Here is an 18,378-nt window from a genome sequence, read left to right as displayed (position 1 = left end):
CGACATAAATGATTTATATATTAAGTTAAAGTTTTCTGATATCCACGTACATTCTAATCCTGTTTAGGGAGCTATGAGAAGACTTCATATTCAGAAGCCAACACCACTTTTCTAAAATTTAGAAGAAAAGATCCTTGTGCCCAATGTAGTAGACAATTGCTCCAAATGGTAAAAAGTCCTTTAGCCTTCAGCCAAATGTCAGGTCTTGATTTCTGGTTGTGTGAAAAGAAGTGTTTTGTTTTCTTCCGAGAACGGAGGAAGTCTTAATCCTATAGGTTTGTTTTTGTCTCAAAGACGTGTCTAAAATGGGTACCTAAAGCTGTAATGTGTAACAAACCCTTTGATAATCTGGCCTGTACAGTCCAACTTATCGATGATATTTTTATACCAAAATAGATGACCACTGGCAGCTGCATTGTAACACAGGCCAAGAATCTCAGTACTGTCCTCTTAGGTCCTTCGAATGAAGAAGACAAGACTGATTTTATTTAGTCAACAAATACAGGAATCCAAGTCCACGTCAGTTGGGAGGGAATGGGGAAAGGAGGTCACAAGAATAGGACATAAAAATAAATACTTTACACACTTTTCTCCCATGCCTAAAAGTATTAAAATTCTAACTGGAGAAGATTAGATGGTAATTAGCCAACTCAGTTCCTTATAAAATATATAAAAACTCACAAACCAAATGATGCAAAAATCTTTTTAATCTAAAAACTCATTTCCCAGGGCTAATTAATAGCCAAGCCCTGCCAATTTGTATTAGTTTATTTGACTAACAAGAGCTATTCAGCATTTTCTTCAAAGTAAGGTAATATATAATCGATTCTCATAAACCTTTCCAAATGAGGACATGATACTGTAGGCAGTTCAAGGAAAAATAGCCATACCTTTTTCTTTGGTGTAACCAAAAGGATATCCAAAAGTTAGCAAATGTTGACGTTTCAAGTGGTAAGAAATTGCCAAATGGAAGTTTAAACTCTGGTACAAACAGTCGTAAAAGGAAAATCTCCACCCACAGTTCTGTAGTGCAAGTTTTCAAATTTAATTCTGAAAAATAGGTTTGTTGACTAAGCAGGAAACCGCTTCCAGCAGGGTCTCACGTGCCCCCTCCTCGCTCACCCTCCCCACCTGTGCCCACCTCACTGCTAGTCTCAAGGAGGGAATTCAGTACAGAAGGACCCCGTGTCTCAAAGTCAGGCTGAGAGCTGGGAGTCTGTGTCTGCACCAGCAGCTGGCTCCGAGTTACAGCGCCGCCCCTCCACGCGTTTGCCATTTTCACGAAAAAGAACCACCCCCCGCCCCGCCCCGAAAAAAGTACCTGAACCCATTAGTCCTTTAGCACTTTCCCACTGTTTTGGGTTCATCATGACATGGCTCACATGGAAAGCACACTGGGGCCCGCACCGCCATGTGTCCTCTGCAGGGGCACCCACGCACAGGCCCCCTCTTTCTTAGAAGGAACGCTTCTCTCACTCCCTTCCTTCCGGAACTCACTAATTTCCGACAACGTGATACTTTTAAAGCGATTCTTACCACCTAGTCCAGAAGCCTCCATTCCTCTACCCAGCTTAACTGTGTTTCCTTCTACTTCTGTACACACTGTATGTGTGTATTTTTTAAACATGTAAAGTGTTCAAAATGCACACACACACACCCCTCCACACATACACCCAGCATTTTGCAAAAAAAAAAAAAAAAAAAAAAAAAAAAAAGTCTTCCCCAGGAAGCACTTTAAGAAGTTAAGCTTCTACTTTGCTTTTAAGCCACAGGGCAAGTGCCAAGTGAGTCCTATGGGATGCTCTCCTTCCACGCTGGGGCCCAGGGCAGGAACGGAGCAAACGCTGAGTGGGATCCCCGGGCCAGGCAGGGAAGGGTACCTGTGTGCCGGGCTTTCCTAGAGCCACATGTTGCGCGTCTCCCTCGCATTACCTGGGAGAGTCAGGCTCTGGTCCCTAGCTCTCTGCCCGCAGAGGACCTCCGCTCTGTTCTGCTGGATCTGCGCCCCCGGCATGGATTGGCCCATCTGTGGGGCTGGGACCCTGTGCCTGCAGGGAGGCGGCAGGCTCCCCACCACAGAGCAGGCTGCCCTGGTCCGTTTCGCCCCCTACCAGTCCATCCAGGGAACACCCCCTTGCTGTGTCCAGGGCCCAACAAGCTCTGTTGTCTACCGGCTCCAGGGCCTCCCCTTCGCCTTCCGAGATAACCGTCATGGGGCTGCTCTGGATCCGGTTCCGCACGCTGAACCTGCTGCTGGCGGCGGAAGGTGGGGTCCGACTGCGGCCGTACCGGGGGCCGGAAAAGGACAGACTCCGAGGCATCAAGCCTTCGTTCTTGGCCCACTCCTCCTGGGCCCTTCTGTTCTTGCTGGGGGAGCAGCTGGATGGGCTCTCGGGGGTGTCTGGCGAAGGCTCTGACCTTGACCTCTGGAATCTAGGGTCTGTGTTCTTTAGCATCTCGGCTGCAGACATGCGAGCACTGGTGTCTGAGCGACTCCCCTTTTTTAGCAGCAGAGCTTTGAAGTTGTCACTGCTGGTGCTGCTTTTACGGACGCTTCTCTGAATTGACCCCACTTGTTTTGGGGATGCCAGGCTGGGGGCAGCACCGGTGGGTGTCACTGGAGGGGAGGGAGAATGGTTCCGGGAGTGATCGTCATCTGAATCTTTACGGCCGAGGACTTTCCTCTTGGATCTGAGATTTAATGACATTAAGATGATGGTTAATTCCCAGGGGGCCATGGGACGTCAGTCACAACCACGCTGCTCACTGCATACTCACATCACCGTTTGTGAAGAGTTATTTTAATAGCTCATTGTAGTATCACATGAGCCCCTGACCCTGCTATGGTGGATGATTACTTTACGGCCATCTTTTCTTTCATCTCTACCCTCACTGGATTATTTTGAAACACATCTCAGATGTGATATTAACTTATTTTGGTGAGGATCACTTCAAAAGTTTCAAATAATTGTCATTTTTTTTTTTTTTATTTAACTCTCCTATACTGGACTGATCTTGAGAGCATTTCAGTGCTGACCATGCTCTTCTCTACTCTTTCTTGTTTGACTTTAGCCCTTCAACAGGGCTAATGCGTAAGCCAACCCCCAAAATATTGCCTACCTTGAGGTAAGCCCCCACCCTCAGGTTCTAGAATGACTCTACAACTCTGCATTCTTAGTCATTCTAGAGTCTGACATAAAACCAGTCTTCCTTGGCTCTTACTGGACCCTATGTCAACTTCTCAAAATCCCGTTTTCCAGAAAACAAGGGTGAACCTTCCACACCACATTCTGTTGCCTGACTGACTTCAGACAACCTCCCACCAATAAAGAAAATCTGAGGAATGTGGGGACAATGTAAAAGATGAGGGGCCTGTAGGGACAAGTAAAATGTTTCCTGGAGGTGCTTCTTGTCTTCAGTCTCTAAGAACCTCACTGTTCCATGTGTTTTGTACCGAGAGTGAGTCAGGGGTAGTAAAGCAGATGAGCCAAGGGGCCCCTTGCTGGTCTCTTCCTAAGTCAACTCAGTCTGCAAGAAATCTCTCAGTGAAGTGCAGGTGCTTTAAGGAAACTCGGTACATTTAATCAAATAAAGACACGGGTATTATCTCTTTGTTTGCTATAAAATTCCAGCATATGCAGCAGGGAAAGATAAAGAGGATGCTATTGTATATACAAATAACTGAATTTGAGGGGCACCTGGGTGGCTCAGGGGGTTAAAGCCTCTGCCTTTGGCTCAGGTCATGACCCCGGGGTCCTGGGGATCGAGCCCCGCATCGGGCTCTCTGCTCAGCAGGGAGCCTGCTTCCCTTCCTCTCTCTCTGCTTGCTTCTCTGCCTACTTGTGATCTTTGTTTGTCAAATAAATAAATAAAATCTTAAAAAAAAAAAAAGAACTGAATTTGAGCACTTCCAGCTGTGGCACCTTGGGCAAGCTACTCATCTATGCTGCAACTTCGCTTTAGTACTTGCAGAATGGGGGTGAGGACACTAACCTCACAGGTCTGTGAGGCTTCAGTGAGCTAAAGAACCCCAGAGTCACACAGACCTGGGTTAAATCCCACACTCAAGTTTCCTTGCTCTATGACCTTGGGCAAGTTTAAGTTTCTGACCCACTTTCCTACCTGGAGGGGAAATAAACAGTGGAGAGCTCACACTTTACCAGTAAAGATGAGTGCAAATAACAGCCATGGAGCGTGGGGCATGAAGGATGTGCTTAACCAAACTGTCATTCAGGGAACTCCAGCTCTTGCCTCTGCCACCAGGCCAGGCTTCTGCGCTGTTCTGACCAGGCCCGCACAACCAGGCACTGGAGAGGATGGACCCTGCAGGCTGCCGGGGGCTTGGTTCTCCCTGGGTCCTCTCCATCCTTCTGGCCAAAAGGAAAGCCCCCAAAGTGGAAGACAGGAAGTGGTGAAGGCTGAAAACAAAGTGTGAAGGGCAGCCAGAGCTGACATGGCACCAGCCCCTTGGAGGCTGTCGAGCTGGGCCTCTGATACTTTGGGTCAATGGCTCTGCTCCGCTGTCTGCAGAGAGCGGTGCTCCGGCACACATTCCTGACCAGCCGACAGAAATACGTCTCAGCATCTCAGAGCCGGAAATGACTTCAGCCCGTCTGACCAGAGAAGGTAACTAAGGCCAAAGAAAGAAGCCATACAGCCTCCTACAAGGATGAGGACACGATGCAGTATCTCCCCACCCCCCCGCAGCACGTGACCTCACGACCTCTAGTGGGTCCTTCTCAAGGGCAGCTCTGTTCACTGGACCCTTGCAGGGACCACTTTGGAGCCTAAGTTCTTGTTTGGGTTTTAAAAGGTGAGGGTGTGCTAAGACCCACACATCAAGTCCCTGGCTACCCCTGATTCAAGTTATGGCCTTTAACTGTGAACTTCAAATTAAGATAGGAAATGGGAATTTTATGGTTTGTTGTTTCTCAAGAGCAGCTGCGGCCCAAAAATGAGAATTAAATCTAAACATATGAATTCTATGAATTCTCGGCATAAACGTATGTATACATGTGTATACACACACACACACATACACTGTGTGTGTATTTCTAAAGAAGAGGGCTATAAAAAGTGCTCAAACAGTTAACATGGGCTTGAAAACTAATTACTTCAATAAATATAAAAATTTCACACCTCAACTGGTGTTCCACATTTTCCATCTGGCTTTAAATCTGAAGTGAATTAATTTGCATTATAAAATCTGAAGGCTGTGGTACAGTTGAGATACTCCTTCTTTTAAATTATTAGCTCAGTGCTGACAAATATAAAATTAAGACCTAAAAATCAGACTTCAGATGGATTTTTTTCTTATGTCTGCTAATACACTATTGATGCTAAAACAAAAATGAGCAGGTGTCCTTGCTCTCTTTGTGATCCATACCCTACTTGGCCTTTACTTCTACCATGTGTACACAGAATAATAGAGACTGGCAGATTTCCATGTCTGCAGTAGATAGAATTCACTAGTAGGAGAAACCACAGATTTCTTGGTGCCTTAAGAAGCTTCCCAAAGTAAAAGATGGATGCGAACTTTGGCATATTTTTTGGAAAAGCACATAATAACTTGGCCCCACAACAGTTGGGTTCCTCACTGAGACCAAGTAGTTAGTACACAGAGCCATCAGCAACACATCTTCTCTGGGGACTGCTACTATAAATCTATATGCCTACGTGCAACCCAGTGCATTCCAGACTAAATGAAAGACGTTGAGTCTTGGAAGAATTCCTAAGAGTTAAATTCCAATCGGTTTCATTTAATTCAGAAAATATTTATTAAGTGCTTATTATGTGTCTAGCACAGTGAGAGTTAGAAACATCTGTGTAAACTTCTAGAAATACCACTTAAAGTTGGCTTCAAAGGATGCAGCATTTTCATTTCACTGTTCTGAGAAACAGTTTCATAAGCAGCTATCTCTTTATTTCTTTTTTCTGATTGGATTGTTTGATTTTTTTAATTTAAATTCAATTAGCCAGGGTATAGTACATCATTAGTTTCTGATACAATGTTCAATGATTCATTAGTTGAATATAACACCCAGTGCTCATCCTATCACATGCCCTCTTTCATTTTACTCAGCCATCAGACAGGATGAGTATGTACCATTTACCTCATTGATTTCTAATGAGATCGAAGATACCAGTCAGAAAAACAATGTTATTAAAGAGGCAGTCTTTAGGGTCTTTGGGGATATTATACCAATACTAGAGTCAAGAGGTAAAGAACAAAATTCTTGACAAACACCTAACTCCTTTGCTTGGTTCCACCGCTCCCCTCCAAGTTAGATATTTATATGCTGCATGGGGAATTTCAAATCAAGACAGTCCTATGTTTTTCATCTCATGCAATAGCCTTTTCAGTTAAATTCCTAGAAGGGAAAACAGTCCTGACACAAGGTTATTTACACAGAGAATCAAATGACTTTATAGGCATCTTTGTTTCTGGAAGAAATAAAGGGACCTCCATTCAGTGCAGTGTAAGGCCTTGGCAGCAGAAGGACATTCATAAGAATTATCTGAAAATACTGTGGCAAAGAAGTCGAGAAGGAAGCAAAGGGTTTATACAGTATTGTGTTTCAAAGTACTTGTACATGTACAACCTTATCAATTCCTACAAAGATACTCCTGGGAGTACAGGCTGTTTACAATCAGAAAAAAAGGCAGTATATAGTTTTTGTGCTAAATTATACTCACTCTCTAAGGCGACCACATGTAAAAAGTGTAACAACAGTTTAGGCAGTTATTTTGAAAAATTTACTCTATATTTTTTAAAACCCAACAATTTCTCATGCCAGTAGATGGCACTAACAGTATACAATAACAAATTTAATTCCTTCCACTCTGCTTTGGAAAGATTGTACTCTTGTACTGAAACATTTAAGTAGCCAAGACAACTGCACTAAAAAATCCTGAAATTTCTATAACACAAAAATAATTAAACACACACACACACACACACACACACAACACACCCTTAGGAAAGAAGTCCTGTGGAGCTGGTCTGTGTAGCTTATATCCACAAAACATAGCCTCGTTCATCCTGGACTGGACTATCCATTGCTCTAATCCAATTCTTATAAATACTGTCATATGACTGACACATTGCATTTCTTGCCAGCAAGCGCAATGCCAAGCAGAAGGCACCACATGGAGTCTCTGTCCCCCATATCATCATAAAAATCAGTGGAACAAAGTAAAACAGAAATTGGGAGTCAGAGGAAGTTAAGAATACAAAACACACTAAAAATAGATGATCAAACTAATGGGTGACAGGAAAAAACTCAAGGAAAACAAAGTGAGAAAGCATTTAGAAAGGTAGACTCGTAAAGATCAAAATTAAGAGGAAGGAGCTTTAGATACCTGTGAATAGCTGCAAAAAGGTCTTCTGTGGTCCGGGGTCGACTGGGGGTCATCACCTCATCACTCCCTTCTTCCCTAAGGAAGTCACTGGCTTCGGAGGAAGAACCAGCTGTGTCAGGCTCTGGTACCCCAGCTAGAAGAAGCAAGCACAGGACGCACAAGTGACTTGAATTTCAGTCTTCAGCCAGGCTTCCCAATATGCTGTCCCTGCCATTCCTGCCAACGGAGGACCACAGGACAGGCAGGCAGTGGGGTCTGTCATTTTGATCTTCGATTCTGATCAGGACAGCCAGAGCTCATTCTTTTCTGTTGAAGTCTAGAATTCCTACTGAATCTGTCTTAAATCTTGTTGTAACATTTCTCTGCAGCTCTCTAGAAGGGAGACGACTACCCCTTGCTATTTAATGCCCTGTCTGCTGCAGACCACCCTACCCCTCTATTTTCTGACGTTCGGGAAGCAATACCCTGAGATCTCGATTTTTTTTTTTTTTTTTAAATTTCTTAAAATGCCCAGTTGGTAACCTGAGTGTGTGGCGGCACCGGCAGCCCACATGCGGCTGGCTTTCCCGGGGACACGCACTAGCCTTCTCTTCTACAGGGGCTGCATATGGTCTGAGGGGAAGGAGAGAGAAAAGCATACTCACGCCCTCCGTCCTGGAGCGACAGGCAACTCTCCACGCTGCCTCCACCGTCTGCACCGAGCTCGGCACCTGGCTCCTCCCGCGTGGGGGCTGGCGAGACATCGGGCTGCACCATGGGGACATTGGCTTTCACTCTATCCGGGGACGATCCTGCGGCTCCTCCCTCGAGAACCAAGCTGCCAGAGCCCGTCTCCTCAGCACCAGCCCTGGCTCTACAACTCTCTGTTGCCTCTCCCCTCGTGGGGCTGGGTGATGCTCCGCTCACGTTCTCCGCGGGCTCCGCTGTGAAATCTCTCTGCGGAGGCGGCACCACGAGGAACAGTTTGGGCTTCTTGGAAATGGGGGGCGGCTTCCTGCTGGGTGAAGGGCCGGGGGGCTCCCGCAGCGGGGCGGCCCCGGGGTCCCGCCCAGCCTCTGACTCCCCGGCGCTGCCGGGACTGCGGCTCGGGAGGCCACGCTCGGCTGCACTGTCCTGGTGACCCTGACTCAAGCTCTTGGCAGGAGTCGGCGGCGAGCTTGTCACAGAGGCAGGCTGGCTTTCACTCTCCATTTCATTTATGCTATTTCGGGATTTCATGAAAGCAGATGGCTTTAAATGATACTGGGGAACAACCGGAGTTAGTTTTTCCTGAGATACTTGTTCATATAACAGTGCTTGCTCGGTTCCTGAGTTCTTTTTCACGGGCCTCAACTGTACCATCTGCAACGCTTCAGTGGTTATCAGGGGCATGGGGGGTCTGCTGCCCTCCTCCTTGTTAGGAGGCTGCCGGAAGGCCTCCCGGGAGCATTCTGGCGGGCCAGATTTTTTCAAAGAAGGCCTGGCATCTTTCATCCATTTGGGGTCAAGGGGTGGGGCAGGAGGGGGAGCTGAGGAGGGTCCGGAAGCAGGGGCAGGGGGCAGGGCAGCAGGGGCACCCAGAGTAAGGGGGCTAAGTGCCCTGGGGGGAGGAGGAAAGCATGTGCTGGTCGGGGGAGAGAAGGGAGTGAGAACTTCTGGCGGCGGCGGAGGGGGGAAGAGGGGAGACTGAGGCAGAGAGCCGTTTGGGGAATCCGCTGAAGGCGGGGGAGGAGGAAGGAAAGGAGACTTGTCCGCAGGACAAGGTGAGGGAAGAGAAGGGAGAGGGGCAGCGGCAGGGGGAGAGGCCAGCACCGAATCCAGCTTCTTCATGGTCCCGCTCCCTTCTGTGGAAGTGTTAGAAGACAGAGATGTGGACGAGGAGGAGATGGAGATTGAAGATATCAGAGAGGACTTCCTTTCTGGCACTTTGGGCTTGGTCTTCCCCTTCCCGTTTGCTGGTGACGCTGATTTTAAATACACAGGCACAGGGGTGAGTGCTGTGGGTGTGTTGGACTGGCTGGAATACCCACTAGATGGAGAAGTGACCCTGTGGGATTTCTCCGGCGATGTGATCTTTGGTTTGACGGAGCCACCAGGCACTTGAGGCATCACGGTCCTGGCTCCCTCGTGGACATGGTGGACTGGCCCGTTCCCTGCCGGCGCCCCGCTGCCGGCCGAGCAGCCCCCGCCAGCGTGCCCAGGGTCTTCCTGCATGCCGGTGTAGTCAATGTAGTAACCCCAAGGGTCCGTGTACTCGGACTTGACGCTGCTCGTGTCACTCTGCGACGGCGTGGCCCCGCACAGGGAGTAGACATTGGGGGTGGTGGCCGAGGTCATGCTGCTGCCTCCGCTCACCGTGCTCTGGCTGCGGGAGCGAGGCAGCCAGGGCTCTTCAAAGTCACTGCAGGGGCTCTGTGAGGGCGAGCTGCCGCCCTTGCCCGGGAGGTTCAGCTGCAGCGAGTGCTGGAGGGAGGCGATCAGGCTCTCGTTCAGCGCCTGCCCATTTGGCTGCACGCCCTTCTTGGGAATCCTGCGCAGGGAGTCCGTCCTCGAAGGTGGCAGAGGCGGCTTCTTCGCCTTTTTCAGAGAGATATTCCGCGAGAGAGACTTGTCATGGTAATGTGACCGGTCCCCTTGGTTTTTCTGAGCTCTCCCATCAAACACGTTGACCACACTGTGCCTGGGGTTCCCAAAGCCATCGCTACTGTTCTGGTTTCCAGATCTGTGTCCCGGGTCAGGCTGCACACACGTGTAGTAGCCATCATGCTCCTCTGAATACAGGGACCTGGCATCATCTTTGGTGGATGTCTGGTCCAAACTGCAGCTGCTCACGTTACTCCCAGGAGTGGAGTAGCCAGGACTTGCCCCATGTGCCTTCAGTGGGGATGTCTGCCCGTTACCAGAGGCACTGTATTCCCAGGGCTCGGAGCTGCCGGGCCCCGTACCTCCTGAGTAACTGGACTCGCTCTTGCCATCCACGTCCTGAGCGTGGGCTGGAGAGCTCAGGTGGTTTTTACAGTTATAGCTTATGGCTTGGGATCCATTCTCCTGATGTGCTGGCGTATTTAGAGAGACCGCTGAGTCACAGATCGGCAACAGTGTGGCTGCCCCGGGGGAATGGGGATCTAAGGCCTGTGAAAGAATGCTGGAGTGACCCTCTGTCCAGTTCCCACTGGGAGGCTGATGGTCCTCTTTACTAGCATGCCTGGGGAGGAGGTGGGCTCTGGATTTTATCTTTGCGTACGAAGATGAGCTGGTAATTTTGCTGTCCAGCTGTCCTGAACTCTGAGCAGTGTGAATAATAACAATCTCGGAGGAGGAAGAGAGTGTGGCATTTGGGATGACGCTGGGAGAGTAGGTGGCGTGAGGAGAGACCACACATGCTGGGCTGATTACGTTCTCAAAAGGCCTCAGCTCCTGGGACTTGGGCCTCAAAAGCATCCCGGTCCTTGAGGCTCCTCCTAAATGTCCTAAGTTTTCATCTACTTGTGGGTGACCGCTGTGGTAGGCGTAAGGGCCATCCAGGTCTTCTGTGGGGCCCAAGGGACCCAGCCGTGGCTCCAGGGACTGAACACTCGCCCTCGCCCCAGAACGTGGGAGACTGTGGAAACCAGCATCACTGTTGAGGCGAGAAGGGAATACAATGCCCGCAGAATCGCTCAACACAGACATGTTCCCAGAGGAGCCTGAGAAGTGGCTCATCTGGGCAGCAATGCCTTGCCCCTTCTGTGCCCTGATTCTTCTCATGGAAGGTGGTACAACTTTCACTTCCTCAGTCTGACAGCTGGAGTCCCTGGTTTCTGAGCGCTGCCCCGCAGACTGAGAGCTATCAAGCCTTCCTAGTGTAGAGTAGTGTTCTGGGGTGTATATTGAGTGACCCCCAACATCATCTTGGCCCGTGCCCGATGCTGGAGATAAAGCAGAAAGAGGCTTGTTATCTAAAAATATCTTAGTTCATCACCTGTACCCTCATCCCCTTCTTACCCTGTTGTATTTAAAAAATATATATATATATATTTTCTACTTGATCTAGTTTCTTTTCTCCTGTAGCACCAGAGTGAGAGTTTAAATAGTTACTGACAGCCCCGAAAGTAAAAACCTTTATTAGGAATTTCATGTACGTCTCTTGATTTGTACTTCAAATCCTCCTACAGACTAAGGGCTACATAAGGAATTCTCAGTTACTCTCTTTGAGAGCAAGGCTGAGTGCCTGTTGGAAGATCTACTTTTCAAAGAACCTCCTTTTGGTAAAGATTTCAAGGTGGCCTGTCACCCAACAGGTGACTGTGGAGGGCATCTTGTCAAGCTGTGACCATCTTTCCCAAAGACAGATGAATGGAGCGGTTCAACAGGAGGCTACAGAGACACTATTTACAAGGTATATTGGTATAGAACAGTGTTAATTATATTAATTTTTTATGTCAGAAGGAAATCCTAAGGAAAAGTGATTTACAGGCCCATCTGCGTTTCGACCATTTCATTATCTATCTTTATCCATCTTACAGCATTGTCATCTGTCTGTCAGTGACATTCAAAATCCAGAAGCAATCTGTTGTGTTCTGGTGCGGAAAAAGCAGCAGGAACTGATCCAGTGACAGTGAGCATTTCCTCAAATTACAGTTATTCATTTATTGGAGCTTTACAACCAAACTGAGAGTAGGTATATTTAAAGAAAAGAAAAAAAAAAAAGGCATAAAGAGGGCCAAACAGAGGGAAATGGATAAGGGGGGGAGGGGGACAACAAAAAACCCTAAAGTATAGGTAACAGATTTCAAGCTACCTAGAAAGGAACAGAATCTTAAAAAAAAAAAACAGAAACAAACAAACAAAAAAACCCCACAAACCAACAACTTAGCCAAAGTGGAGAGAGAGGGGGAAAAAAAAATCAATTCATGCGTAGTAACCATTAGGATACATTATATCTTGAAAAATAACAGTATAACCAGTTTTTTTTCTACATTGTTTCAAAAACTTAAAAACAAAAATCTCCAGCAGGGGTTTTGCTGAGCAATGCAAGCTGAGTACTCTGCTCACCTGGGTAGAGGACACTGGTGGTGATGGGATTCCTGGGAACTCCCTCCCTATCCCACATGAATTAACCACTGTCCCTGGCTGGCTATAGAGCATTCTGCTCATCTGAGCAGCAAAGGATATTACAAATATGGCAGCAATATTCTTGCTGAACTACAAAGGAGATGTCATCCTATGAGGAATAAAGCATAAAGTGCCTGTTCCCTCACTTGTGATGATGGAGAGTATTTTCATACCTGTATCTTTAGCAGAGAGCACCTATTTCATTCCCTTACCCTCTGCCAGGCACACTCACTGAAGACAGACAGATACACACACATACACATAAGGTTCTTCCCTAGAAAGAGAGGAAGTGGGCAATGGGCAGGAGGAGGAGAAAAGTCCACTTTGAGGAAAGAAAACAAAAGATAAAGTTTTTGCCACTTGGGATTTCAGAAGGGGGAAATTGACTAGTTTGGCTGTATCAGTTTGCACCAGTTTGGTTCCAAATATTCAAGATATCTTATTCCATTCAACAATGGATTTTACTAACTTTTTCTTTCAAAATTGCAGTCATTTTTGCATGAGATCAGTGGTAGATTCTGAACTGTCTGTAAGAGCCATAAACAATATACTGATTCTCTCAGTTAACAATTTTGAACATGAAACCATTCTAGGCTCCTGAAAATGGAAATATAGCAATTTCTCCACTGTCTATGGCCCAACACAACTTTCTTATTAAAATAATGATTTTTTTCTGAAGATCTTTAAAAATACACATAAAAAATAACTCATGTATCATTGATCATAGGGATCACTGAAGTTCCATTCCCAGAACAGAGCCTCTAATATTTTCATAGTATAAAAGTGTCGCATATTAAAGGACACAAATAAATGGATCTGACCAGAATTAAGTAACAGAAAAAGACTATAAAAAGAGATGTGCAAACAAATATAGACTCTGAGGTGTTGCTAAAACTCTTAATAGGGTGTATCTGATTATAAAATATAATGTAAAGAAATAATTACATATATTTCTTACTTATTACATAATACTACAAGGGATATCCAATTTTTAAAAAACATGTAATCAATGAAGACATTGACAATGAAGACAGATATCTGCAGGTTAGTTAATTTAAGGTTTAATATGTGGATTTTTAAGAAGTTGTGTCTGATCTTATGTTCTTAGTGTTCTTAGTACAAACTATCAATAATTATTCAGAAGGGGATACCTTTTATTTTATTTTATATAATGATTTTAGTTATTTATTTGACAGAGAGAAAGAAAGGGGTGGGGGAAGCGTGAGCCAAGGGGAGAGGGATAAGCAGACTCCTTGCTGAGCAGGGAGCCCACCGCTAGGTCAGATCCAGGAACCCTATGATCATGACCTGAGCCAAAGGCAGAAGCTTCACTGCCTGAGCCACCCAGATGCCCCAAGAAGGGGCTTCCTTTAAATGAAGCTTTTTCTGCTTGGGGAAGAGGTACTGTTCTAGAAGTATCCAAACTATTCAGTAACAAATATAGTTATAAAACAACAAAATGATCCTATCTGATTCTAGAAGATGAAAACTCATGAGGGGGTTGTTCAAATACATTTCTATGTACATTTAAGAAAATAAGAGTAAAGAAAAAATTATGGAAGGCAACAAATTATAAGCCATAAACTGCTTGAAAAAATAAATATCATACCTTGACTTAGCATTATTAAGTGGCTCACCTCTAGAGTCCATTATTTATGGATTTTGACGTGAAGAGCACATAGAATTAAGCACAATCAACTCTCTAATTCTGAAAGAATCTCTGGTTAGATTTTTTAAAAAATCCAAATCCCCGAAACGTGGCTAAGGTCTAGTGAATAGCAAATATCTTTCTTAGTGAATGTCCTTTTTCTCTTTTTATCTAATTTGTTTGACACATTCCCTCCATTTTATATCTAGAAAAGACTAATTTTTACGGAAAATACTAAGTGTTTGTTTCTGAGAATCATTAGTTGGGTAGTACAAAGCTTTGAACCACCAGATAACTTAACAAGTACAAACTATTGGGGAGAATAGGCAAGATCACCCAGAAGTCATAAAATGAAGAAAAATGTATGATCCAAATTTTCTGCTGAATGTTACTGTATTTAAATGTTATTTTCCCTTACTCAATCAAACCTTCCTACTAGCCTATCTATAAAACTACAATTGTTGTTCGTCTTTGTCTTTTTCTTTTCCCTTCTTTCTTTTCTTTTCTTTCTTTTTTTTTTTAAAGTAGCTCTAACTTAGATACAACTGTCCCAGATGACCACCAGCTAGGATCCAGGTCATGTCATTGACTATGAAATGACATCAACTGTCTCCTGATTGGCAATCACAATGCAATGGTATGGGGAAAGCTATTTTCTTTCCTCCAGCATTACTGATGTTTCTATATTACATGCAAAAGAGAAATGAACATGGGCCCTGAGGACTCAATCATTGATTTTAAAAATAAAATTACAGAAGACATGATTTACCTAGCTGGTCAGTTCATTCTAGCAAGGTCAAAGAGGCAACTAAGTTACTGGCTCCACACTGATTGGTTTGGTAATAAAAGTGATAAAAGTTCCTATCTCTGAGGTTCTAGAAATCATATTATATATACACATGTATAGAGTTGGGGGGCATAGAGAGAGAGAGAATTCATGTTGAATACTTGTGTGTATATATATCTTTACCTGGGCCTAACTGTTCTTACACTCTTTGCACTAAGCCATCTAAAACCTACCTATTTGGTAGTACAGCCACTAACATGTAGACTACCTCAAAACATCAACCTTGTTACCTTACAAAGGGTCCATCTTTAAAGTCACTCCTTTAGGTTAAAGAATGTCCTCTAAAAGATCACTTAAAATACAAATGTTACCTGGATGCTGTAAGATATGAGCCCATTAAGCATCTACTGAACATATGAGTATGTACTAGTTTCTTACATTAGTTATCTGTCACCTAAAGGAAAGAAAAAAATAATAAAGAGTTTGAAAGAATGAGCAGGACTGGCCCAGATCTGGAAGTAGATGCAGCCGCATGAACTGAAGACAAATCTCATAAATCCTATGGATGCAGTCTTGCCTCTGTTTGTGATAACACCCTGTATTATGAAATAATATGGGCACCTATATGCCATCTGGGTCACTGGAACTACCTAGAGCAAAAGTAAAGCATCACTATTCTTGTCCCACTGTGGCTTCAGTCTGGAAGGCGGAGTGTACGTACTGCAGAACTGGGCGGCAGTAAGAGAGAATACCAGGTGGAGAAGAGCCTTCTGTCCCTAATACAAGGCATTTAAGCAGGGGTGTTGAGAAAAAACGCACAGGAACAATGTGGGCAGCTGAAATGGCACCTCAAAGTGCTGTAACAGACAGATCACCACAGTGAGGATAAACTCATTTTGACTCAAAGACTCCCGGGCACGTTCAGAAATAATGATTCTGAGTTTCTGGACTATAAACTTCAATAGTAAAGGAAAGTAAACACATCAGGTGAAAGTAACTGAAAGGAAATCAGTCCACAGACAGGCTGAAGAGAAAGAGGCAAATTTCAAAATAGGTAGTATTAAGTTCTCAACAGTAATTATCAAAGCAGCTCTCATGCTAACATATACTGAACATACAGCACTGGGCACCAAGTGCTTCACCTAAGTTCATGAAGTCCTCAAACCACCCTGTGACATACGCCCTGTTAAATCAGCCCCCACACTACCTGAATGCAGAAGTAGACTCTGAGAGGTCAAGTAATCAGCTTGAGGCCACCCAGACAGTAAGTGGCAGGGGCAGGGTTCGAATCCACACAGCGTGGTGTCAGAACGCCTGCCCCTTACCCAGTATGCCCTCCGCTGCCTCTGTAGACATTCCCAATGGGCCCAGTAAAAATCAGAGAGAGGAAGTGAATATAGAAGGAAAGGATTATCCAAAGCATATATAAAGATAAGCAGAAATAATTTGGATACGTGAATTATGAAGTAAATAACCCTTTCCACTAGCTCCCCCAAAAGGGGAGGGTGTCTTATCTCTGTTTTTATCACAGGTGGGAAAGTACTGACCAGAAACCTATGAAATTGTTTCATTGGAAGTTCTACTAAGGCACTATCCAACACAAATGACTATTTCCTAGTGTACTGGAATTTACTAAATATCCCACACCACTGTCTCTTGGATGACAAAATGCCACCAACACTGTCAGTATGACTAATGAGTCTATATTCATAATTTGAAGTCCTAGAATGAGTTTTCAGTTTTATGAAAACTTAAGATTGAAATGAAAAGTAAATTTTGTTGTGGAAATACCCAGTGTACAAGGTTCACAGAGATGAGGACATTGCTGTACATTTCCATCATCCCAGTTAACAGTTTTCGTGTAAGCTCTTCCTGTTCCCTTCTCACCAAAATTCAACAAATCATTGGCATGGGATGTTAAGACCTGCACCCAGTGCCTCACTCAGGAGGAGAAGCTGACCCTCTGGGGACACCACACGGCTATCAGAATGTATTGATCTCATAAGCACAGTAACGAGGTTAGCGTGGTAATGCTGAGCAGTAACCAGGGGCAACAGAATACAGTTCTGATGAGCCATACCTAGCTCCTTCTGTATGTTGTCAGGGATTCCTGTAATAGTCTTTCTCCTTTTGACTTTCTTCGGTCGTCTTACCAGAGTGTCTGTGTAAATTAGAGACCGCCGAAGGCTGGCCTGGCGATCGAAATTCTCCCCTAATATAGAGTAGTAGAACAAGCAAAGCAATGTTATTTTCAAGCAAGCCAACACCATGCACTTTCTTCCAGAAGCTGGTTGTAAAATGATAAGAAGGTATTAATAATGATGTTAGCCAGTCATATGATGATGGATGAATGCTGAAGGACAAAAAAAAAAAAAAAGAAAAAAAAGAAGAAGAAGGAAAGCACATTATCATCATAAGGCTTTTTTTTTTTTTTTTTCCATTTCCAGGTCTGTGTCCTTCCAAAGGAAACACCTTGATCTCATTTGCAGACCTGCTGGGGTAACAAGGGCCAATCTGTTAATAACACACTTGAAGAGTGATTCTGTGTTTTTAAAAAAATGGCTCATTTGGAAGTGTTTTACATAGGCCCTCTGGTCACTGAAATCTCTCTTAAATCAGCATACGTGAGACGGCAGTGGGCATATTGGGTTTATTTGGTTATCTCTTGTCTTATGTCTTCTCCTCTGGAATGATACAAATAACTTATCAAGGATTTCTGGATGAAAAGCTTTTTCTTTCAGTCAGGGAGGCTGATAATTTGGACAGGCTGTGGTTATTGCTATGGTGTGAGATACAACTATCATGACAAATAAAAAGCCTTATAATGATCAAGTACTTTTACCACAATGAGACCCAGTAGCACTGCTGTTGTTAAAGCTGAATTGCTTTCTCTGTTTTATAATCACCTTTTACAATTGATCTTAATTCAGACATTTCCCGTAATTTTGCAATCAAACCTAGAATGCCGTATCAACAGGACTTTTTTTAATCTCTACATTGTGAGCTTGTGTGATTAACACACCAATGGGAAACCATAAAATAATACAGTATCAGTTACTGATTGGTCTGCTTTAAATATTTGCCAGTTTAAATAAACTTTTACAGCACTGTCTTTGTTAAATGGTTATTCTCCTCAAAAAGAGATTTGAAAAATACATATGTACACAAATTATATACTTCCATCATTCTTATGCTGTAAAAAAGTAAGTATGAAAACATTTACTCTTTTTAGCAATACTGACACACATTCATAGTGGTATGTTGTAAACAGTGTACCCTCTATTTAAATAGGAATAAACTGCAAATAGAAACTTATCTAAAGAGAAGATAGAAGATCTGAACGATCAAAACGCAGTTCACCAGGAAGCAGCAAACTTAGATAAATACTGGCAGCTCTGAAAATGCCTGCAACTTTGCTCCTAATGGAGAAAACCAGAAAGGACTGAGAGAAGACAGTGAGACACCAGAAGGAGCCGTTGCTGTGATAAATGCATCACTACATGTGAGA

The 18,378-nt window shown here is 44.4% G+C and overlaps 1 protein-coding gene across 4 annotated transcripts in view; it reads right to left on the bottom strand.

Moving 5' to 3' along the window:
• Positions 1–221: 221 nt before the first annotated feature.
• Positions 222–18,378, bottom strand: part of NHSL1 (NHS like 1) — a 228,541-nt gene continuing 210,384 nt past the window's right edge. For 3 of the 4 annotated variants that reach the window (XM_046004717.1, XM_046004721.1, XM_046004720.1), the window contains exons 5-8: positions 16,951–17,082; positions 8,007–11,249; positions 7,363–7,495; positions 222–2,691 (exon numbers count right to left, since the gene is read on the bottom strand). In XM_046004717.1, the coding sequence (XP_045860673.1) occupies positions 1,956–2,691; positions 7,363–7,495; positions 8,007–11,249; positions 16,951–17,082 (4,244 nt within the window). In that variant the 3' untranslated portion in view covers positions 222–1,955. The remainder of the gene's footprint in view (positions 2,692–7,362; positions 7,496–8,006; positions 11,250–16,950; positions 17,083–18,378) is intronic. The other variant, XM_046004719.1, reaches the window with a different exon arrangement.

The sequence above is a fragment of the Meles meles genome, chromosome 5, assembly GCF_922984935.1.
Source record: "Meles meles chromosome 5, mMelMel3.1 paternal haplotype, whole genome shotgun sequence".
Lineage (NCBI taxonomy): Eukaryota > Metazoa > Chordata > Mammalia > Carnivora > Mustelidae > Meles > Meles meles.
This window is presented reverse-complemented; position numbering and strand designations above follow the sequence as displayed.